General features: G+C 59.1%; 1 protein-coding gene across 23 annotated transcripts in view; it reads right to left on the minus strand.

Annotated features, from left to right (window-relative positions):
• The window catches only part of SYT7 (synaptotagmin 7), a 66,480-nt gene extending 43,986 nt beyond the window's left edge, over positions 1-22,494 (minus strand). For 2 of the 23 annotated variants that reach the window (XR_012333568.1, XM_073809046.1), the window contains exons 1-2: positions 19,969-21,128; positions 19,273-19,420 (exon numbers count right to left, since the gene is read on the minus strand). Coding sequence is in view for 17 of the 23 variants with exons in the window: in XM_073809046.1 (XP_073665147.1) it covers positions 19,273-19,420; positions 19,969-20,172 (352 nt within the window). In the remaining 6 variants the exon portion in view is untranslated. Of the gene's footprint in view, positions 1-8,587; positions 8,681-15,539; positions 15,717-17,113; positions 18,830-19,272; positions 19,421-19,586; positions 21,129-22,283 lie in introns of those variants that run through there. The other 21 variants (XM_073809031.1, XM_073809030.1, XM_073809051.1 and 18 more) reach the window with 19 other exon arrangements.
• Between the last annotated feature and the right edge of the window lie 1,119 nt (positions 22,495-23,613).

Consider the following 23,613-nt stretch of genomic DNA (forward strand, 5'->3'; position numbering starts at 1 on the left):
TGGCCTGGAATTCTCCCCCCATGCACATCTGTCCTCTGGAGCAGAGCAGTGGGACAGGCAGTAGACTTGCAAATGACTTGGGTTCAAGTCCCACCTCTGCTCCCAGCCAGTGACCCAGGGCGAGTCCCATTCTGGGCCTCAGTGTTTTACCTTCAAATGATGATAAGAACCCCTGACCTGCCCTGCTGGGGTGTTGTCAGGATCAAATAATAGCTACCATTCATTGAGCACGTGCCTTTTGTGGTAGACACCGTGCCAGGAAATCTATAGGCACCATCTCATGTGCTCTCTGCAACCTTTAAAATTATTATTCCCATTTCGCAGAGGAAAAAACAGGTGTGGGGAATTAAGGCAACTTGAACTTGTCCTTGACCCTGCTATGGCTGTCCCCCTCTGAGGTGAAGCACGTGACAGCACTCTGTAACATGCTACACTGCGTGACCCAGCCACACCCCACTTCCCTCCTTCCTTCAAGAAGGCCAACCTCTTTCACACTTGAGACTTCACATAAGCTCTTCCCTCTGCCTGGAATGCCCTCCCTTCTATTCTCTTCTTTCTATTCTCAAGATCCCTAGACAAAGATGGTCTTCATTCCCTCACACATTCCTTTCTGTTGCCCCCGTAACTATGACAATTCATCACTGTGGGTTAATAATTAGCATTTTGTATGTCTTTCCCCCACTGGGAACACTTGGAGGGCTGAGACCCCCCAGATCACTCATCTCTGTAGCCCAAGGTCTGGTACACTGGAGAGGCTGGATAAATATGTGCTAAACAAATGCATGAAATTATTCAAGGTCCACGTGAGCCTTCCTCCTCCAGGAAGCCCTCCCTGATGACAAGCGTTCACAGCAGTCTCCAAACTTGAATGAACTGCCTTCTGTCCAGCCTCCTTTTCTTGGGAGTAGGCCTGTCCTCCAAGCAGGGCTAAGAGGTTCTCCTCATTGCTCGGTGTCTCCGACAGCCCATAGTCCAGGACACGATATAGAGGAGCCATCGGACATGCTGGAGATCTGAGCACATAGGCTCTTTTCCCCAGAATTCACTTGCTCTGGCACTCTCAGATGGTGACACACACACTCCCCACATCTAGCCAGTCCAAAGTTGTCCCATCACCCCCACACCCTCCTAACGTCCTGGAGTCATCCTCAGATCCCAGGCCCTTGCTTTCCTCACCAAGTGCCTTTAGCCATAGTAACTAATGTATGCTCAGAACTGAATCATGTTCACAGTCCTTAGCACCCTCTGAAGGTAAATCCTCTTATCCTCATTTTACAAAGAAGGAAACTGAGGCTCAGAAGGGGTCAGCACTTGCCCACACAGCAGAAGAGAGACAAAGCCTGGATTGAGCCTGGAGTCTGGAAGACCTCAACTCTGTGCCCCACGGGCACTAAGCCTTAAAACAAGTTGCTCCCGAGTATAGACGGAAGGGAAGAAAGAAATGGAGTGAACACAAAACAAAGAGCAGCCGGGGAAAGGGCTTCCACTTCCCCACGAACTCCCCCAAGCACTTCAACGACCCCTCTTACCCACACACCTTTGCCACGGCTCCTTCCCACCTCCACTGCCCCAGCCCTTGGCCTCAGTAAAGCAGCCTCATTAGACAGATGCTCAGATGTTCTCAAAGTCTCAGAACGGGTTGGGGGTTGGGTGCCTGGGGCCGGGCAGGAGCAGGAAGAAGAGGCTGGTGGGGTACCTGAGGACTTTCCCAGGGCCGTGTCTCTGGTACGGACTAGGGTGCAACCACTACTCCAGAGATAAAGCAGTGTTGCTGCGGATCACATTCCCATCCTGGTCCTGCCTCCTCCCACTTGATTCCGCACGACAGTGCATCATGCCCCAGCGCCTCCCCCCACCATCCTCCGGTGGCTGCGGGATGACGTTCGAGGTGGAAAACAGCGAAAGCTGGAGTCACAGGTTTCCACAGGAAGCACCCCTCCACGTGCACGGAGAGCAGATGGAAATGGGGGAAGGTGGGAGGGCAAGGGCAGAGCCTACCAGCCCCAGGGCTATTTGGGCACCGGAAGGGAACATTTCTGGTGCCTATCCCACCTCCCTTCCTCTTCTCAACCTGACACACACAAGAAAGCCAGAAAAAGGCAGCGTGTGGGAGAAAGCAACAGAAAACCAATGAGCTAAACTCTGAACCCCAGACAGCTAGGCAAAGCTCCAGGCCTCGAAAGCAATGTCGGCCTCACCTGGGGCGGGAACAAGGCTGGCAAAAGAGGAGGCCTGCGGGGAACTGTTTCGGAAAGTCACAAGTAGCTGAAAATAGGGGCTTAGGGAGAGCAAGCCTCCTCAACCTTGACTGTAACAAAAACAGATAATGTGTGAGTGAGCTAGGGAGAGTGTGCTGGCAGGGGCCGCAGAGGCCGCCTGGATGCAGACGGTTTAGAATTCAGAGGAGATGCCAAGTGAGTAAACAGCGAATGAAGGATTATCCGGAGGGGCCAGGAGCCGTTCCAGCAAGACATTGGCCGGGGACATGTCAGGATCCACAAGCACTCCGACTTCTCACCAGGGAGCGGGGCCTGGTGAGCTACGGGGGTCTCACCCACACCTTCTCTACCTCTGCTCTCTCTTCCAGCAGAGAGTGTGGCCTTGGTAATAATGGCTCAGGCTTGTTCAGTGCACAACAGTTTACAAAGTACTCCAGAGTCTACCGAGGGTTTTAAATCCATCGTCATATTTAATGGAGGTGGTGGGGATATCTTCTGCCCGGTGAGCCCCTCCTCTCACCACAGCCACCCCCCCAAAAAACTCCCACAATTCCTGGCTTCGGAAAGCCTGGTGCATCTGCCTTCAGTCTTCAGCCTCAAAAGAGGGGGTGCGGGGTAACAGGCCATCTGTAGACCCCAGAGAGCTGCTGAGTATGGAAGTCATCAGGGTCAAAGCCATTCAGGACAGACAGGGCCAGGTGCCAGCTCTGAGCCGGGAGCCCAGACTGAAGGGTGTCCAGCCAGAAGTTAGCCCGGAACATGCCACCCACCCTGATCCCAAAGTTGATGAGCTGCCTGGGCAGCCATGAAAATGATCATGTCCATCAGGGCAGCAGGACCCCAGGAAAAGGAGGAGCTCAGCTGGAGGGTCTCTCCACCAGGACTGTGGAGCGGCGGCAGGACCAGGGACGTGTGATGATTAAGCGCAGGCCTTGACCACTAGTTACTCTTATGAATAATGCATTGTTGTGTCTTGGCCTAAATCAGCGTCTTACTGTTATTAATAATACACGGCTGCAAAGAAGCCGGGGTTGGAATGGTGTGCGGCATTTTATCTGAGGATCTCAGAGCACTTAAGAGTTCCTCATGCTGATGACTCAACACTACCTCCCCAAGTCACAGGCTTCCTTACAGGACGGGGCACCTGTCCTGCCCTGACGCCCTCCCATCTGAAGCTTGGAGCCGTGAAAACCCCAGGGTCTAGGAATCTTCTCTCCTGGGATTCAGATTCTTGAGCTTTCGGTGGTGGTGGGGGGAGGGTCCACTTAATCTTCACCAGCTCAAGGGCTCTCGGGGACGCAACATAATGTGAAGCTGCTCTCAGAGATGGTCAGGAAGGAGGGATATAACCAGTGGGAATCCAGGTGTGGGAGAGGTGGATGGAGAGAGACCACTGTGGATCTGAACCCAGTTCTGCCACCCACTGTCACTGTGGCTGTGTGACCTTAGTTAACTAACTCAACTGCCTGGCCCCAAGTCTCCTCGTTGGAATATAAGGCATCTGAGATTCCCTCTTGGAGGTGCCATTCTTCCATATTCTGGGGGTATTGTTTGCACCGCAAATATTTGGATGGATCCACAGAGCCCGCTGCTCTGAACTCTGTCCGCGGTGCTGAAACAACGATCGGCCCACGGCCTCTGTCCTTGGTTCTGAAACAGAAACTCAGTCCCGAGACTGCCCCCTCCTCCAGGCCACCCCGTGCATTGCCCCGGGCGAGCGGAATTCAGGAAACCAGAAGCTTTTTCAGGACTGCAGCGTAGCGGTCCTACCTTACTCTGCTAATCACTCCGTGATAAGTCCGAAGTTGAAGCCACAGCAGTGAGCAGCCCGACCTCAAGAACCCCCTTTCTTGGATGAGGTCCGCAGATACCAAGAACTCCAGTCAGCAGCCCTACTCCAGACAAAAAGAATTCCCCCTCTAATGTAAATGCCGCAACCCATTCCGTCAGGGGACCCCGCCGCACTGCCTCCTGGCGGCTGGCGCGGGTACTGCGCTCAGATCAGGAACACAGAAGGTCCCCAGCGGTGGCGCTGGGCGTGTGGGGAAGGAGCGGCAGACCGCCGGGCCCTCGCCGCCCCCTCACCCCTCCCGGGGCAATCTGGAGCTCTGAGCTTGCAGTGCTGCCCAACATCCAAAAGCTCCAGGCTGTCTGACTGTTTTCCAGCCACCCTGGGGTGCCATGCTGCCCCATTCACAGCAAAGACTCAACCCACATTGCTGGACCCTACCAGGTGGAACTTCCTGTTCCCTCCTCCAAGGTGGGTGGGGTAGACCTGTTTAAACAAACACAACCTTTTCTCCCGCTGCTGGGCCAGTCCTAACGAGATGAACACACAGACCTGTAATACCCCTCCACCAGGGCAGAGGCTCTCTACCTCACACCCACCCACATAAGAAACTTGCCCACGGCTCTTGCCTAGGAAGAAGTGTGTGTTGGGGGAGAAGCCCACAGCTGCAGCCCACTCCTCTCCTCGCACCCCACGGGTAGGGGCACTTTGAGAAGATCTGCTTGGTTAGCCTCACTGGGTGTAGAAATTCCCCTCTTCCAAAAACAAACAGCAAAACAAAACCACCTGAAGACAACACCCCAAATCAGCTTCTCTGGATCCAGGCATGGAGTAAAGATAATATCCTTTAATTACAGTAGATATAGCTAATATCAAATGCTGAACACGTACTGTAGGCCAAGCACTGTGCTAAGAACTCTGCGAACATTATCACATTTAGCCTTACCAAACCTCCCTCTCCCAGGAAAGCATCAGGATCCGCATCCTACAGATCAGGAAAGTGGAGCTCAGAGAGGTGAGGTGACCACTCAGGGCGGTGCAAGTATTGAGACTGGCATGGGAAACCACATCCGTCTGCCCTTAATCTTGCAGCTCAGCTGGGTCTACCTCACCATCCTTCCATGTTCTTCGGGAAACCTCAGTGCCACTTACGTGTTTCCAGGGCTACCCCACCACTCCACGATCCTCACGTCTCAGCTGAGAGCCACATGGAGGAAGACAGTAGCACCTCACACTCCCACAACACTTTGCAGCCTGCAAATTGCTTTCATAGCCACCGTCCAAATCAGCCCTCATGGCGCGGAGGCCCTCCTTTGATTTTACAGGAGAGAAAAAACTAAGGCTCAAAGGAATAAGTTTTGTCCCAAGTCACACGATGAGCAGTGGAGCCACAAGTCAGATGAAGATGGTGGGACTCCCAGCCCAGAGCTCTCTCTCGCCACTTCTTCAAGGCTGAGGTCCTGCAGGCAAGCCAGAAGTGGGTCTTAAGGGCTTTCGTCTCCGGTCAGGCTTCCTGAGGCCCTGACCTGAGCCGGTTCCCTTCTCCTGCTCCCTAGGGGAACATCAGTTGGCTCAGCTCTAACTTGGAGTCTCCAAGTCTCATTCTAAATGAAATTTTTTTCCAGGCAATTACTTCCTGCTAATTAGGAGGCAAGATTGACAGTCCCTGGGCCCTGGGCTGACCCCTTTACTCAACTCACAGGGGTGGGGTGTTCTTGAGGTACTGGGTAGCAGCAGCAGTCACAGGAACTGCCTGGATCAGCCCCATCATTTGAAGGAGGCCAGGAAACTTCTGAGGGCAGGGGGACTGGTGGTGGAGTAAGAGGCTCCAAGGAATGGGAAGAAGGGAGCTGGGATGCTGAGGGGGGAGGGACTCTGCAGTGGAAGAGAGCCAGGGGACAAGAAGCTGGAAGGAGCCTGGACGTGCCATACAGAGTAAGAGAGAGACCTAGGCTCAGGGGCAACAGGGGGAGCCGGGAGGATCCAGAGAAACGGGGACACATCATAGGGAGGAAAAAGGAGGCATCTCAGGAAGCAGGAAGACAGAAGAGGAGGGAGAGATCTCCCTTCTGCAGAGGGAGGAAAGAAGGCACCCTGGAAAATGGTCAAGATTACAGAAGTGGAAGAGGTAGAGGCGGGGAGATACTGGGAGACTCCAGAAAGGGGAAGAAGACAGGAAGGAGGAATTGCTAAAGGAAATCCCTGGGGAGAAGGTGGGGGGGAGGACAGCTGGAGCGGCAGCTCCCAGGGCCCCAAGAAGGGCTCTCTCTACATCATTGTCCTTGAGCCTCCCCCAATGTCAGTGCCCAGCCAGTCGGGCCTGCACGCCCTCCTACGCAGCCACAGGTGTGGGCGGGCATGATGGCAGGCCACCAGCCGGCTCAGGCCCCAGATGCTCCACTCGCCCAAGGCAGCCAGCCGACTTCCCTTCCTGCCAACCTGCCACCCCCTCCAGCAGGCTAAGCCAGGACCCTCCTGGGTGTCACAAAACAGCATGGCCAAGGGGCTCTGGGGCCGTGTGGTCTAGCCCCTCCGCTTTACAGAGGCAGGACCAAGGTCCAGAGAGGAAAGACTGCTTGTCCAAGGTCACAGAGCAAGTGAGTGCTAAGGCCAGGTGAAAAGGGAGCAGGGGCTAAGCTGCAGTGGTGGGTCCTGTTCCCTCCTAGGCAAAGCCAATAACAGGAGACAACACAGGTCTTGGTCGCCAGCAAGTCAGCCCCTGATCAGTCTAAGCTCTGTGGAGTGTGGGGTGGCAGGCAGAAGGGAGTGAGGGTTGCCAGGGGCTGGAAGGGAAGCAAAGGAAGTCACCATTTATAGAGCACTGGGTGGGAGGGTTCTGCAAGGGTTACAACTACAGCTAACATTATTGCACTTACTAGGTACAGTGTTCCCACCACTTAAGACATTACATGCAGATCTCATTTAATCCCCACGATAACCCTATAGAGTATGTATTACTATTATTCTATTACAGGGAAGAAACTGAGACTCAGGGTTGAGTAATTGGCAAAGTCCGCAGACTAACCAGTGGCCTGGTTCTAACTCAGGCGGCTGGCCACTGCTTTGAGGACCTCTCTACCCCAGCGCTATCTGAAGATGCTCAGATCCCAGAGTTCCCAAGATCCCAGCCCAGCCCTGGCGGAATCTAGGCCCCAAATGCCAATGCGGTTACAGTTCTGTGTTGTGGAGGCTTCTTGTGGCCCAAAGGAGGTCTCAGACTTGAACAAGCTCTGTCTTAAGGTGCTGGAGTCTGGGTTCTAGTCCTGGGTCTGCCACTAACATACCGTGTGACCTTGGGCATGTCCTTTGCCCTCTCTGGCCTGGTGCTCCCACCTACATCATCAAAGGGTAGGACCAGATAGCAAGAGCTAGAGCGCACTGTGCTAACTCTGTGAGAGGCACGGTTCCGGGCAATGTATGGACATTGACTCAGCGGACCTCCCGGCAGCGCTCTGAAGCAGGGGCTATCACTGTCTCCATTTTACAGACGGGGAAATGAGGCAACGAAAGGTTAAGTAACTTGCCCGAGGCCACAAAGCTAATCAATACGTGGCCGATCTGGGATTCGCACCCATTGCTTTTGACACAGAGCCCCTGCTCTGCCTGCTGCTCTGCACTGTTTCCCTAATGACTCTCTCAGCCCCTGCTTGGTGCCCCAGAGAGATCTGCCTATGTCCCTCTGCACAGGCACACATGCCATCATATTTCCACATGGGAAGCACACACACTATCACGTGTCTGCATGACACGACATGCGTTTGCTCATGCTTCCACGCCCGCTCCTGTGCTTCCACCCAGTTTCTGTCTGGAATAGCCACACACGGCCATCCATGTCCACAAGAACAGGCCAGCTCCGGCAGGCCCACATGCACGCATACACACGGACGGCCCCCTTTTCTGGGCTGACTCGTGGAAGCCGTGTGCCAGGCTGCAGCATATGGCCACGTGGTCGCGATGTGGGCCGCCACGCCCCTTCTCCTCTGCCCCCCTCCGGTGCCTGGGTGGCTCGCACGTCACATCCCGCACCTGCCGGCACCCCCATCCACGATGCCTTCCTCACACCTCTCCCCTAACAGAAGCGGGCACCTTCTCCAGGAAGGAAGCAGGCACACGCCCAGCCTGGCTCCCACAGCCCAAAGATGCCAGCCAACCTGGGGGCGGAGAGGGAGAAAGAGGCATCGATCGGAGGCTCTGGGGGCCCGAGGTTCACGGTTCCTGTCTGAGACTAAGCCCTCCCTTAGGTCTGAGCGCCAGAGCTGAGCTCTCAAGACCCTAGAGATGCCAGCTCCCCTCTGCATCGCCAGACACGGAGCCAGACGGGGGACCCGGGGACGGTGGCTCTGCCCATCGCTCCCGAGCAGGACCGTGGTGCCGAGAGGGCTTCTCTGCCCACGTTGCCGCTGCACCCCTGCAACCCCATCCTGGTCCCTGCTCTCTCCTCCCTCTGCCCAGGCATCTCAGAGCTCTGGGTATTTTTAGGCCCCAGCTGACAGGCTGTGAAATCGCTCCCTTCACACCTCCCTAACCAGGCGGGGGCTGGAGAGGGAGGAATGGGGTTCTGTGTGCGGGGGGTACACACCCAGCCGATTCATCAGGCTCCTCCGGGGCTGGCAGGTGCCAAGCAGGGAGTAAGGGGTGCCTCCCCTTGAGTGAGAGGATCCTTCCATGGGGCCTGGAGAGAGGGAGAGGAGACAGGATGGGAAGGAGGCTCCGCCCCACTCCAGGGACCTGAGAACAAAGCTTTAGGGGACATGGAGCGCTAAAGCAGGCGCTGGGGCCAATACTGATTCCCAGCCCTCCCTTCCGAGGGATGGGCCGAGAGACAGGCTGGCTCAGATCCTAGTGGGATAAGGGAGGCACTGGACAGTGTCGCCCAGTGGTTAAGACCTAGGTTTGGGAGTGAGGCTGACTTGCAATCTCATCCCTGCTCTACTGAATGACGTGGTGAGACACTCCACCTCTCCGGGCCTCAGTTTCCTTATCTGTACAACAGTGGTAATGAGATCTCCCCGAGGGACTGCCATGAAGATTAAATGGAAGATGTAGGTAAAGAACAAGACAGTCTGTGGACCCACCAGGCACTGCCAAGAGAGTCTCCTTCGCTGCTTTCCCTTAGCGGCAAATCCTCCTAACTGTCTCTTCTCCGGGCTGCCTCCTTGCCGTGATCCCTGAGGCAGGAGCCCACAGTTCAGCCTGGCCCTTTGGCGCCTGCTGGACCCTCTCCCGCAGGGGAATAAATCCCCAGCTACGGTGGTTAGAAAACGTAGACCATCCCCACCCCGCCGCGTCCTGCCGCGGGGCACACATACACACCACGTGTACACACGGACCCAAACGCCAACATGCTCGCACGCTGCCAGGGCCTGGGTGTGAGAGCGTTTGCTCTGGGGTGGCCCCCTAGGGAAGTGGGAAGATGTACCCAGGCCCTGCTGTGAATGGGCCCCTGTGCCAGGGGCCGTGGGCACGGGGAGCGGGGTGGCCTGCCTAGTTGCTGTGGAGACAGGTTGGCTCTGGCGGGCCTCTGGAGCTCAGGCCTGGCAGCTGGAACCTGAGCTGTGCGGCTCCTCCAGGGCTGGACCCTGATGCCCACGGTGGGGGCGGCGGGTGCAGAGCGGTTCTCTGGAACCGTAACCGCGTTCGCTGGGCCTTGGGCCTGTCCACCTCTGGGAGGCTTTCTCTGATACCCCAGCCCCCTAGGTAAGCCCCCGGTGGGGAGGGGAAATCCGTGCCCACCTGCGCCAGGCTGTCCCCTTGACTGCCCATTACCCACCACAAGCTTTCGAAGGCCAGGGTCCCAGACCACCCGGTATGGTTGCTTGGGACACAGCCCTGTGCAGGTGAGGGACTGAGGAGGGTCTGGGCAGAGGTGGGAACAGATATGTTAATGGCTGGGCCTCCAGCTCCAGATATGGGCCTGTCTCCAGGCTTCCACCCTCCACACCGCCACCGAGTTAAAGTTCTTTATAGAGATATGCTTGAAAGCCATCCACGGCCCACCATTGCCCTAATTTAAAAAATAAATAAATAAAGCCCAGCCTTCCTATTTCAGAATGCCAGGACCTTCATAATCTGGCCCAGCCCACCTTTCCCAATCCTCAACTCCTGCTATTGCCCCCCAAAGGACTCCCTTCCAGCCCCCCACGCTCAGACACTCACTGCTGCCTCGACTGGCCAAGACCCATCACACCTCCGGGCCATTGCATGTGCTGTCCCCACCACGCAGAATGCCTCCTCTCGGCCTGCTCACATGGCAAGCTCTTATTCTTCCTCCAACACCCAAAGCCCCGGACCCAACGCTCACGCTCCTGGATCTGGTGGTGTGGCTGGAATCCCAAATCAACTTCTACCCGCCAATGTCCCCGTCCCAGGGTGGTCTGAGGATGGACGAGCTAACGTACGTCGTGGCACCTGTGGAACGCGCCACACACCTTTGCGGTCTTGATGGTAACTGACAGACTCTGCCTCGGTGAAGCCCTCCCCAGGCCTCCTCCACCAGGGCTGAGGCAGGCCTATCCTCCTCGGAGCTTCCGGAACCCTCGTCCCACACATCAATCGCTCGGTGCAGGGCGATGTTGATAACAGCTGCCGTTGGCTGAGTGTTTACTACGTGCAGGGCTTTCTGCTAAAGATGTTTTCTGCCTTATCTCATCCTCCAATCCCATGGGAGGTAAGAACCATCCTCATACCCATTTAACAGAGGAGGAAACTGAGGCCAGGGTGGTGAGTAACTTGCTTCAGGGACACAGCCGCAAATGTCTCTGCCAGAGGCTCTTTGACCCCGGAGACCTAGCTGAAGCAAGCCGGCCCCTGCTTCGCGGAGGTAAAGTGCGCAGCACGTACTGCATGCTCCACAAATAAGGACTCGCTATTATTGTCCTATTGTTATTATCAGGGGAGGGAACAGGGTATGCTGGGTGACCTAAGAGGGGCTTCCTTAGGCTGAACCCCCTATAAAGCAGGGGACTCCCGTTTTCCTGGAGAAAGAAAGTGAGGGCTCAGAGGGACCCTTGGGCTGCCAGGGACTGGGGTTGGGATGGCAAGGATTTGTACAGGGAGCCCCGATACCTGGACCCGGTGGACCTGAGGAACCTGAGGGAGGCTGGAGTGAGTGAGTGCGCGAGGGGTTCACGGCAGGCCCAGGTTGGGCAGAGCAGGAGAGGGCCTGCCGCGCCACTGGTTGATCTGGACACCACTCTGGCCCCACTGACACCACCCCGTGGTAACGAGACGGATCCAATTTGTACCCAGGGCCCCGCCGGGAGCATCTGCCACGGCAGGGTTTGAAGTAATTTAATTGGACACATTAGCCACACAGCTCTGTCCTCTGCTCCCCTCGTGGAGGGACTCAAGCAGCCACCCCTCGGGGCCTCCCACACCCACCACCCGCCTGGCTGGAAGCAGGGCGCTCGCTTCGCCAGCTAGCACTGTGAGACGGACCCCCTGGCACCCCACCTCTCTCATTTTGGGGGCTTCCTGAGGGCCCTAGAACCACAGGGCTGGGGTTTTGGGGTTCTCTAGGCCCAAAGTTCTCCCCTTTCTCTGATGCAACCAGCAACTCCCAGCTGGGGCTCAGACCTCTCCCGCCTGCCTCCTCCGATGGGCAGAAAGGGTCACCCCTTTTCTCCCCGAGCCAGCTGGAGAACTCCAACTTCCTGCACTCCAGGAAGGGCATCGAAGAAGCAGGGCCACTACCAAGATTGGGGTTGGGTGGGCAGTTCTCTTAGGGCTCTGGGAAGGGGTACACACACACACACACACACACACACACACACACACACACACACACACACGGACAGACCCACACGCTATTGTGGACATGCCTGTATCTGTACAGGCCAAAGCTCCACCCCCCACCACCACCCCCCATCCATGCCCATGCACGCCACACAGCCAGGTGAGGCCCTGCTCCCAGCAGATGGAGCCCTCAGAGGTGGCCAAGCTGGCAGGTGGGAGGGTGTGGCAGGGGGCAGGCAGGGCCCCTGGAGGGCACAGGCCCCGCCTGGCTGGGTACAGGGCCAGGGGAGCTGCCCTCCCCCAGCGCTTTCCGTCACAGCTCCCTGGGCACCTCGACGCACCTCGCTACAAATCCACTCATTAGCTGCTGTTTACAGCGGGCACAGAGCTCAGACGAGCACAGCGAGTATGGCCGTCCAGCTGCCACCCGCGCGCACGCACAGGTACACACGCAGCGCAACGCTTCTGTGCACCGGCCCCGCCCTCCCGCTCCCTGGTGCTGCAGCCCCACACACTCAACCCCTCGGACATGTCAACTCCCCAGACGTCCCAGCTCACCATAGTAGTCGGCTCCCAGCCCAGCGTCACAGGCGACACACCTCTTCCAAGGGGCTCCTCCAACCAGAAGCTGCAGAACCCCCCAGGGCAGGCCCGACGTGCCAGCCCACGTTCTGACCAACCGGGCCCAGAGTCCCAGGCACAGGCTCTGGGCGCCGTCCAGCCCCTTCCACAGGTCCCATGCTGCCTGCCAACTCCATTCCAACCCCTGGGGAATTCTGCTGGGTGAGACTGAAGTCCTGCCCTCCAGACACAAGTTGGACAGGGCCCAGCAAGCCTGCCCCTGCTGCCCGGAAGGTCAGGGACATCCACGTCCGTGGAACTGGCAAGGTCCACCTGGCACCACTGGCTGGGGTCCCCTGGCAAGGCAGGTGGGCACCCGGGCTGGCCTGGCACAGGCTGGCTCTGGCACCTGGCCAGACCAGTGACAGCCCCAACAGAGAGCACTGACCTTGCTGGCGGCATGTACCACCTGCCCGGCACTGCCCAGGGGAGAGGGCGCCGGCTCCACGCAGGGCTGCCCGTACCTACCTGAGATGCCTCCGTGCCTCCGCGGAGCCTGTCCAGCCAAGAGTCCTCTGCTCAGGACTCTGCCTCCCGCACGCCCCCCCGACCCCGAGCCCCCACACACACACCACGAGGCCCCCCTTACCACTCCTCTCCCTGCTGATCCCAGCCTCACTCCCCTGCGGGAAGCAGTTATTGAGAACGGTCCATCAGATTCAATAAAGATTCAAAGCCCCTGAGAGAATGGGGGTCGGTGGGCGGGGAGTGCGGGTGGGGAACGGAGGAGTGGGAAGGGGGGGCCCACACACTCCTCCTCTGCCTGCCCCTCAGGCAGGGCTGGAGGGGGTAAGAAGGGCACAGTCCTCCACTGTCACTCGATGTTACCTGCAGTGCCCCTTGGGCCTGAGCTTGGGGTCAGCCAGGGGCAGGGCCCAGCTGTCCGGGGCCTGTCTTTGTTCGCCTGACACCCACCTGTTCCTCTGCCTTCCAGCTGTCCCTCACCTGTCACCTGCTGGCCTGTGGGTTCCCACCCCAGTCCAGCCTGCTCTAGCCCCTCTTCCCCAACCAAGAGGCGCTTTGAGGCTCTCTCCCTCTCCACCATCCCCCAGTCCTGAGCACCCAGCCTAGCGGTCAAGTTGTCCCCGCGAGGCCACTGAACAGCATGATCGGAGGCCAAGGGGTAGGGGGAAGTCCTGTCTCCCTGGAAACGCTACAGCTTGGGGGCACTGGCTACCCTGACCCAAACCCGGCAGAAGTCATACGCCCAGCCCTGCGTTTGGACCTATTCTGTCCCAAGTCCCCCTCACAGCCATGGCCCGCTGGGAGGTCACTTGATCTTCAGTCCCAGCCTGTGAGCCAAGCCCAGGAGGCAGGCCAGGTAGGTCTGGGCCCGTGCAGATGGGGGAGCTGGGGGTGGGGGCAGGGTTTGTCAGTGAAATGGTCAGTCAGGTCTCCTTGGACAGTCCCACACCCCAGTCCCGTCCCTAAACTTGACGGCCCTCACAGCGTACACCGCTGGTCTGCCCTTTCAGCCCCGATTCCTGCGCCACACGCCACGCAACAGCCTCTGTCCCTAACCTGTGCCCAGTGGGTGGAGGGTTGGCCTGGACAATCGTGTGGATCCTCCTGCATTGAGAGAGAAGACCCTATGTGCCAAGGCCCCCTGGCCCATGCAGAGGGTCCCCCACACTCCCTAGGAACGACCTGCCTGGAAGAGTTGCTGTAGGGGGCAGAGCCCACTAACAGGTGGGACAGACAGAGAAGGCTTCAAGCACTGCTATCCCCAAGGACAAGTTCATAGAGGGCTGGGGGCAGGGCTGGCAGTCCTCAGGACCTGAACCCTCTCCCAGAGCCGCTGCACCAGCCCAGACTTTGCCTCTCTGGCCTTGCTCACCCGCAAGGTCACCTCTCCCTCCCTCTCTCCCTGCTGCCGTCCTGCCTGCCCACTGCAACACTGACCCCTGCGGGCCTACCGAGGTCCTGCCCTGCCGGGGGACAGGGACACAGGGAGGCCTGGCCAGGCCAGCTTTGGGATGGACAGAGGATGGAGGCTGAGGGCCGGGAGAGGGCCGCATGTCTATTGGAGGGGACAGAGGGGAGATTGCAGGCATGGCTGGGGGGAGGCAAGGCAGAGTTTGGAGCAGAAGCGAGGGCGGGGGGTGGGGGCTGGTCTTCGTTCTTCACTGGGCTGTGGCTTTTCCCCACAGTCCCTTGCTTCAGCCACAAAAGATCAGGAAGAGAATTGCCTGGAGGCAAGGGGCCCACAAGGGGAGGGAACTGCTCCTGTCCCCTGTCAGGATAAGGGTCTTAGCAGCAGACTGAGCCCTGTGGGGACTTGCAGAGTGCATGGGCTGAAGGAGGGGGTACACAGGGACCTTCTGGAACCATCCTGGGACAAGAGGACAGGAGATTAAGATTTTTTTTAAAGGACTGGGCCACAGGTGTTCCAGGCAGTGGGATGAGGGGATGAGGATGTAAATGGTACTGGCCTTTGGGGGGCCAGATGGATGGGCCTGAATCACACGGGAATTAATTTGCATATCTTACTCCCACCTGGTGCCTGCCTTGGGGGACACATACCCTGCCTGGGGGAGCAGGGTCTGGGGAGCCTGGGGTGAGCTGGGGTGGAGGGGTGGTGGTGGGAAGTCTGGCTTGAAGCTGTAGGGATTATAGGAGGTGGGCAGGGATGTCAGAGGGCACAGAGGCCAGACTGAGGCCCCCAACCCCCCGGCCCCTCAGAGAGCCCCAGGGGACTAGGATTAAAAGCAAATTCTGCCCTCTCCAGCCTATGTCTGACCCCATCCAGCCCACTGTCCACATCAGAGAGAAGTAAACGTAAGGCTGGTCTGTTTCCCAGTCAGAATTGCCCCTGCCACAGGACTCTCCTGCAACCAGAGTGGGCAAGACAGGTCTCCAGCCCAGACAGCAAGGCCCATTCAAGGGGGAGAGGGAAAAGTCTGGGGGCCGCCAGCACACCAGGGGCAGCACTGGGTTCCAGGCCCTTTGCCCAGAAGATGCCAAGCACATCAAGTTGGCCTCCATGGAGAGGGCAGAGGTGCTTGGAGCAGTGGTGATGTCATGGTGCCCAGGCGTGGGAGGAAAACGGAGGGAGGGAGAGGGGACGAGGGCAGGGCCCCAGGTCACTGGCCTAACAACAGGAAAGGGGAGGCTGCCAGCCTGGCAGGGCAGGGGAGGGGAGTGTCCTCACTGCATCCCCCCTTCCATCTTCATACCCTGGAGCTGGTCTCTGAACTAATTCTGAGAGGGTGATCCAAGCAAGAGAACACCTCTGTCTTTGGTCCAAGTGCTGGAAGCTGGCAGTGTCTTGGGGAAAGATGCCAGGGTAGGTGACCTGGGTCCAGAGAGATGAAGGGAGGGGTCTCCAAAGGCAATGTCCCTTCTGCCATTACCTAGAGGACATTCATAGATGGGCATGAGGTTCCAGAGAGGGAGACTGAGTCTCTTTCACCCATATACGCAAGCGCTGAATGAGTGCAATGCCTGGCACCCAGGAGGTCCTCCTCAGTGGGCTCGGGCTGCCATGGCTTGATGAGGGTAAGAATGGATGCAGGGACAGGCTGAGGCTGCCCCTAGAGGGAAAGAGCAGATGTGGGGCTGGGGCAAGAGTGGACAAAGCCGGCGCCCACTGGACTGCCCTCAAAAGCCTTGGGGCCCTAGGCCCCTTCTGTGGAGGGCCTTAGAGCTCTCCCTTCCCCCAGGACGCCCAGCCAACCCCCAGAGGTTAGCAGGAGTAAGCCTAGAGGCTCTTCGTCCGGGAGCAAGTCCTCAGGCTGAGGTGTCGTGCTTTCAGCATCAGACAGAAACCCAGAAGCGGAGACCCTGCTACCAGAACTGGCAGACTGCGGGTGTTGGGTCAGGGGTGGGGCACCCCAGGTGGGAGCTGAGCCTGAGACTGGGCAGGAGCTGCAGGGGACCTGCCTACAGGTGGGCGCTGTGTGAGGAGGCGTCCGGAGCCAAGGAGGAAATGGCAGAGCAATTTCCCGGGGAAGGTGGAAGGATTCCTTGGCCTGGCTTCCAGGATACCAGGCAGACGTGGGCTCCCAGGCCACTCCCTGGCTTGGGCTCAGGAGGAATGCAAGGGAGCACGGCCCCTCCCCCTGCCAACCCTGACAGGACGGGAGTGAGTTTGGGGTTCTTTGCTTCCCCCCTCCCCAAGCCCAGGAGAACATTCCCCTGGTACCCCTATTCTCATCAATCTGTGCTCTCTTTCCCTTCAGGTACCCCCACCTCCCTCCTCAACGCTCCTGTGGCTCACCACCCTCTAGAAGCCCCCCTCCCCTGCTGCTGCACCAGATGCCCACTTGCCCCCTGGCACCCTCTCAATTCACAGTTGGCACCGCCGATGTCACTCTGCTTCCCGGTGCCCACAACCTTGGCTGAAAGCTGCCCGGGATCCTTGTTCTGGGGTCCCCTAGCACTGGCACCCGGGAGGCACTGGGGCTGGGGACCCGGGGGTGCCTCTGAGGGCACTGCGGGGGCAGCGGCTCCTCGCTCCGCCACACACGTTGTCCTTGGGCTGCTGGGGGTGGGGGGGGAGGTCCTTGTGGGGACACTGCAAAGCCGGCGCCCGGCATCAAGCTTGGCAGTGCCCGAACTGCGGGGGGCCGGGGTCCGAGCTGCTGCCGCTCAAGCCCGCGCCCCCGGTGTGGGATGACCCTGGGTGGGGGGAGTCCGTGCGGCTCCGGCGGACAGTAGCCCCGGGTTGGGGCTCCGAGACGGCTCCCGGCGCTGCCGCCGTCCTGCCCGCCGGTTCGGGGCGCCCCAGCCCGCGCGGGGCCGCGCTTACCTGGGCTGGCCGCCTCCGGGTCCCGGTACATGGTCCCCTCGTCGCCGGCTCCCTCCGGGCTCTTCAGAGCCGCCCGTGGTCGCGCGCTGCTCCGCCGCCGCTGCAGGGCATGGGGCCGGGCGACCCCCGGGGGCGGGTCCGAGGGCGGGGGCCGCGCGGGCTGCACCGAGCCGCCGAGCCGGGTAGCGGGGGCCGCCCGCCAGCCCTCCCGCCCGCCCGCCGAGCACGCTGCAGCCGCCGCCGAGCCGCGCCGAGCCTCCTCCCTCCGGCCTGCGCGCCGCGTGTGCGCGCCGGAGCGTGTGTGAGTGTGTACGAGGCCGTGTGTATGTGTGTGTGAGCTCGTGTGTGAGCGCGCCCTGGGCACCGCCGGCGCCGCCCGCCCGCTGTCGAGCGCCTCAGCCACCGCCTGCTGCCCGCTGCTGGCCGCGCGCCGCACTGCAGCCCGCGCCCGCCGCCGCCCCGAGGGCACCACCGCCGCCCCACGCCCCGCCCGCAGCCCCCGCAGGGAGGGCACGGAGCCCGCCGGCTGGGCTCTTTGGGCCTGCGGGTCCCGCCGCACTGATCGACCCACCCCGCCGGTGCGCCCCTGATGGCAGCGGCTTCGAACCCCGTAGGGCGGCGGAGCCGGCCACCTCCTCCGAGGTGCCCTTTGACTCCGTTCCAAAAGGCGTGGAAATCCACTCCGGGTTTTCCGCTCGGTGGCGGCTGCAGGGCGTCAGCCCCGGACTCGACAGCGCGGCGTCCGGGGAAGGGGAGCTGGCGTGTGTAAAAACCAGGAGTGGAATTTTGCCAGCGCTGAGCCTGGGTCCACCACTCTGGCCATCCCCAGAGCTTGCGCACAGCTGGAGTCTAGGAGCTCCACCCTCTATGAGGGACTAGGCCTAGTGACCCTCCCCACTTAACCCAGCCGCACAATAGAAGAAAACAGACCTTTCAGCCTCTGCCCCTGCTTCTCGCGCTCCACTCCTCCAGTGCCCCCCTCCTTTTCCTTGACCTCAGAACTTCAGGGGGTAAGAAAGAAAGGCCTCCTTCCGCTTCCAACCCGGGGGCTCACTTGGCCCTCTCTGTCCCTCTGTCAGCTCAGCACAGTCCAAATCAGGTGAACCCTAATTCTCCTTTCTCTGCAGAATTGGAACTGTTTGATTCTGGGGCAGGGAGGACAAGGGGCCCATATCCCAGGGCTTTTAAAAGCCAGGAACTGAACCATTGGTGGTTTCAGGTACACCCCTCCTCACACACACACACACAGGTACACAAATAAACCTCCTACACAACGAGATACGGACGCTGAAGCCTCACACAATACAGGGCATGCCCCTACCCTGAACTGAAGGGAACAAGCAGGGGGGCAAAAGCCCTGGGCATCCTCCCCTCCCCTCCACTGAGAATGCAGTTCACAGGTGAACCAGGCTTTCCAGAGTCAAGGATTCTTACTGTCACCTCGAGAAGCAGACTCTATACTGCTCAGCTCACACCCAGCCACACCTCCACCTTCCCACAGCATCCACAGGGGCAAGCCTCCATCTCAAGTCTCCCTCAACACACTGACATACACAAACCATCGCCTTGAACTCACATGGAGCCTCTTACACACACACACACACATTCACCTCCACCCACAGCTTTTCTGGTTGAGAAACAGACAAGGAACTTCCCCCAAGCAAACCTCCATGAAGACTGTTCCGGTGGAGGACAGATTTCCTTGGATTGAATGTTCTAATTAAATAGGGAAGGGAAAAAGTCAACTGTAGGTTCTAGCCCATAATTCCTCAGTGGCCAGAAATCTCAGCTCCTCATCCCCTGGTCAAGGGCCATTACGTTTCACACGCCCTGCAGCCAGTCTCATCCACGAGTAGCCAAGAGTTCAGGCACTATCCACACACCCCTTTTTGGCAAACCCCAGAGAGCCAAGCCAACAGGCTGGGGCTCCAGGGTCCCCAGGCTCGCCTTGCTCTTGCTTGTACCCCCAGCTGCCTCTCTCCCTGCCCTAGTGAAGAGCAGCTAGTTCATCCCTCCCCCCCACCAAGTTCTGTACTTGGAGCACAGAACTTATTCCTGATCGATTTTGAATGCCATTTACTGTCATTACTTTACCCTTAACAGGGACACGCCCCATTCCCATGTTTCGCCTGTCAGGGAAGTTCTTCTAGATGTCTAACCTTGAACCATTCTCTTGAATTTGAAGGCTCTTCTCTCCTGCTGGAGCATCATTGACAGCCAAGCCAGCTGTGAGTTCCTGTCTTCTGAGCACTCACAAAGGGCTGGGCACAAGCAGGAAATGAAGCCTGGGGGAGTGAGCAGGTCCCTCTGAGAAAGGAGATCAGAGCGTGTGAATCACCCCTGTTCTGCCCGGTCCCTCCCAGAGGAGGGCCTGGGGATTTGCCCTCTCCCCTTCCCATCCCACTCTCATTCTCTGACGCTGCTGACCCCTGTGTCCTGGGTTCCATGTCGTGGCAGGAAATGTTGGCAGCACCTGGTTCTCCAAGGACTGTCACGGTGCTTGCTGTGGACCCCTCAGGCCTGCTTCTGATCTGGTGCTGTCTTCAGGGTCCAGGTGTCCTGGGTCCGCTTTGGGAGGGGTGCGAAGCAGGGAGGGACGTTCTGTCCCACAGAAGCAGATGCCAGGCCTGCACTCTCCTAAACAGGGCCCCTGAGGCCACCTGGCTCTGTTGCTAGGTCACGGCAGCAGGCAGGGCTCCTGGGTTCCCCTCTGGCCTCCATCTGCCATGGTCTCCAGTGCTGCTATCTCCCCACAGCTCCTGTCCCCCCTACCCCGCTTCCTTGGACATGGGCTGAATTATTAATAAAATGCTGAGGAAGCTGATTGTGCAGCTCACGTGACAGAACAAACACACCTCTCTCCTCACCACCATCCATGTAGCAAGAGACTCAGGCTCAGCATCCTCTTGATGTAGGAGGGGCAGGCTCAGAGATGGGCCAGTAGGCAGCCGTGCAGGGCAGGAGCAGAGCCCGCGGATGGGCCAGACCAGGAGCAACCTGCTCTGCCACCCTGCCCCCAAACCCGCAGCTACCCCCGCCCCAGGCTTCCCCTTCCTCATCGACAGAGGACAAGAGTCTGGACAAGGTAAAAGCACATTAACCGACGTTATCTCCCCAGAAAGGACGCAACGGCAAACCCCTAGAAGGCAGCTGCAGCCCTCTCTCCGCCCACCTCCTCACAGTGGAGACCCAGTAACCCGCGCATCTCAGAGGTCTACCCGGGGCCCACACTTCTGCTGGGTCCTGCTTTGGAGGCCTGATGCTAAAGAGGCGGGGTCTGGCCCACAGCATCCAGGGAAGAGTCCTAGACTTCAATTCTGGTCCTGCCTCTGCCACTACCCAGCTGTTTGGCCTCGGCCAGTTACTTGACACCTTTGGGCCTCACTTTTCTCATCCATAAAATAGGGCTAATAGTTGCATCATGTAGGTCTGTGAGAATACACTGGGGAGATGGCAAGGCAAGGGCTAGGTGTTTTTCTTAGTTCCCTGGGGGGTGCCCCAGGGACCAAAGACCCTGCTCCAAACTGACCTCTCATAGCCCTGGGTCCCCATTCCACATCCTCGGGTCATGTCGTAGGGCCTGAAACATTCTCTTGCCGGAAACCCCTTTCCCACTCCCAACCCCATCCACATCCTTTCTCCCTGTAACCTCCTCCCCTTCCAGATTCTGGCTCTGAGTCTCTCTCTCTCTCCGTGGTCACCCCGACACCCTTGAGGGCTGGGCTCAGCAGCTCAAACCCCCATCACCCCAAAAGATGGAAGCTATTGCCTTTTCTCCTTGCCAGTCCCTGCTGGTCACAGCCCCGCCCTCAGTCAGAATCTTGGCCTGAGGCCTCTGTTTTGAGACACCCCTACCTTAGTTTCAGGCAACTCTGGGCCCCTGAGACAGACAGAGATATGGGGACTAGTGAGATGCCCTTATCAGGGTGCATTGTGGAATCACCTTGGCTTGCCGATCACAAGCTGAGTGACCTGAGGTAAGTGATTCCATCCTTCCAAGCCTCAGTTTACCGATCTGTACAACAAGGATGTTGATTTTTAGTCTTAATTTAGCCTTGGACTCCTCTGGGAATCTAATGAACTCCAGGGACCTCTGTTCCCTAGAAAAACACGTATTCAAATACAGACACAACATTCTGTCCATAATTGGGTGAGAGAGAGTCCTACAGGTTCCAGATAAAAATCCCAGACCCAGAACTTCCCTGGCTGTCCAGTGGTTAAGACTCTGTGCTCCCACTGCAGGGGGCACGGATTGGGTCCCATGTCTGGGAACTAAGATCCCACGTGCAGCGCAGCTCGGCAAAAAAAAAAAAAAACCCCAAACAAACAAACAAAAAACCCTGACCCAGAGATTTACAAGGTCTCTTCCAGCTCTGAGAGTCTGAGCCCTACTCACCCTCCCCACGGTGATTCCTGGGTCATGGTGGGGCAGGGCTGGTGGTCTATCCCCACCATTTCTCCCTCCTGCCTCAGCGGCCCCCTCCCCCAGCACTCGCTGTGGCTGGAGCCAGCTTGCTGGCAGCTCAGACTAATATTTCAGTACCTCCTGGAGCCTACTGAACAGGCTTCACCTGCCTTTCAAGGTATTTAAAGGTTTTTTGACCAAATGCTTTTTGATCCTCCGCTGATGGGAACCAAGGAGAGGCGCTTTCACCAACGGCCCCCCTCCCCACCATAGATTAGTGACTAAGAGCTCTTTTGATATTGCAGAAACCTTCTGTGGTTTGTTCAAAGCCCTGGCCCTTGGGGCCACCTCCCCCAGAGACCCAAGCCTGTCAGCTCCAGCCGCCACCGCCCACCCCCAGCAGTGGCCTAGTTAATGGGGGCTACCCAGCGTTAGACGGCTCTGCCTGCAGTGGTGGGACCCCAGACCCGAGCCCCGCTGGTAGAGGGGCCAGTTCAGTCAACCCCCGCCCCTCCCAGGGAGCCCCCACCCGGTCCAGGTAAGGCTGGGGCCGGAGTAAGTATCCCCCAGACTCCGGCGGAACACGCCTCTTCTCCCCTCCCTACTGAGGCTGCATAGATGGGCACGCGGCCCAAGGGATCGATTAACCTGTTTCCAGGGTCCAATAAAAGATCCCTTAGCCTGAAGCTGAGAAGGGGAAAATGAGGCTTTGAAAAGTCTCAGGTACAGGTCTCGGTGCGTGAGGGGACAAGAGCCGGCACCCACCGACTCAAGACCTTCGCCCGCTCTGCAAGCCCCCAGCACAGCCGGCGCCACTCGCCCCTCCGCGCTCCGGTTCCTGCAGGGCTGCGCAGAAGGCGCGCTGGGGGTGGGCCCCGGCTGCGGAATCCGTGAGGGGCGGGGGACGAGGCATCAGGATCAGGGCCATCAGCCCCCGCGACGGGCGCCCCCAGCGCGGCTGTCCTTCTCGTCAACTTGGACGGACCCACCCGGAGCGCCCGGAGCTGAGTCTCGGGCCGGGCGGGGGCCGAGGCGGGGATGCGCGTGCGCGGAGGGGGCGCCGCGGAGCCCGCGTGAGCTGGTGGATTACCGCGTACGGGAGAGGAGGCGTCCGCCGTCCGCGTCCGCCCCGAAGGAGGAGGCGCCGGAGACGCGGGTGCGCCGAGCTGGGGACACGATACGCCCGCCCGGGGTCTGAGGCCCGCAACCCCGCGCCCCATCTGGAGTTGAAGACTGCAGTGGGTGTGGGGTCCCCTTTCTCAGCAGGTGAAAGGGTTATCCGCGCCCAGAGAGCTGTGACTGCCCCAGTTCCACGATGCCTGGCTCTGCGCTTGGGAGGGTAACAGAAGGGGCCTCAGGACTCCGGGAGCTGGGAGAGTTAACGTTGCCAGGCTCCCTTCCTCGCTAAAGGCTCCGGGGGCTGCTGGGCTCCTTGGCCCGGCCAGACCGAGCGCCAGAATCCAGTCCCGGCCCTGTAATAATCATTATAGCAGCAGCCACCGTTTATTGAGCTCTGAGGGCCTGCCAGGCCCAAGTGCCAAGTGCATAACATGCAGTATCCCACTTAATAGCCCGATGAAGAAGTCCTGTTGTGATCCCCTCGGGAAGGCGAAGAGGCTGAGGAACAGAGGGGGTGTGGCGCACGTCTGAGGTCACACAGCCAGGAAGGGTGAGGGAGGGGGCATTCCCCCCTCCCCCACCTCCCTGGCTCCGACCAGTTCTAGAGCCCAAGCACTCCAATCGCTGGCTTCACTGCCTTTCACCTTGGAGCCTTCCGGAGGCTGGGCAGGCACCAGGGTCCCTCCGGCCCCGCTCTTGAGAGGTGAGGGGGGAGCAGAGGTGGGGCAGCCCTGGAAAAGAGGGAGAAGATTGGGGAACCACCCCCATCTCTCTGGCGGCTCCGTTTCCTCCTGGCTCCCTTCTCTTCCTGCTGCTGTCCTCCCACAACTGTGAGAGTCCTCCAAGGCTCTGTTCTCAGCCCCATTTTCTTTCTCACTCCACACTCTCTCCTGCATGAGCTCATCCACTCCCAGGGCCTCGGCTTTTGCTTCAGCCCGACTCCCAGCCCTGTCTCTGGGGCCCTGACCTCCCTCCC

Source organism: Tursiops truncatus, chromosome 8 (genome assembly GCF_011762595.2).
Source record: "Tursiops truncatus isolate mTurTru1 chromosome 8, mTurTru1.mat.Y, whole genome shotgun sequence".
NCBI lineage: Eukaryota > Metazoa > Chordata > Mammalia > Artiodactyla > Delphinidae > Tursiops > Tursiops truncatus.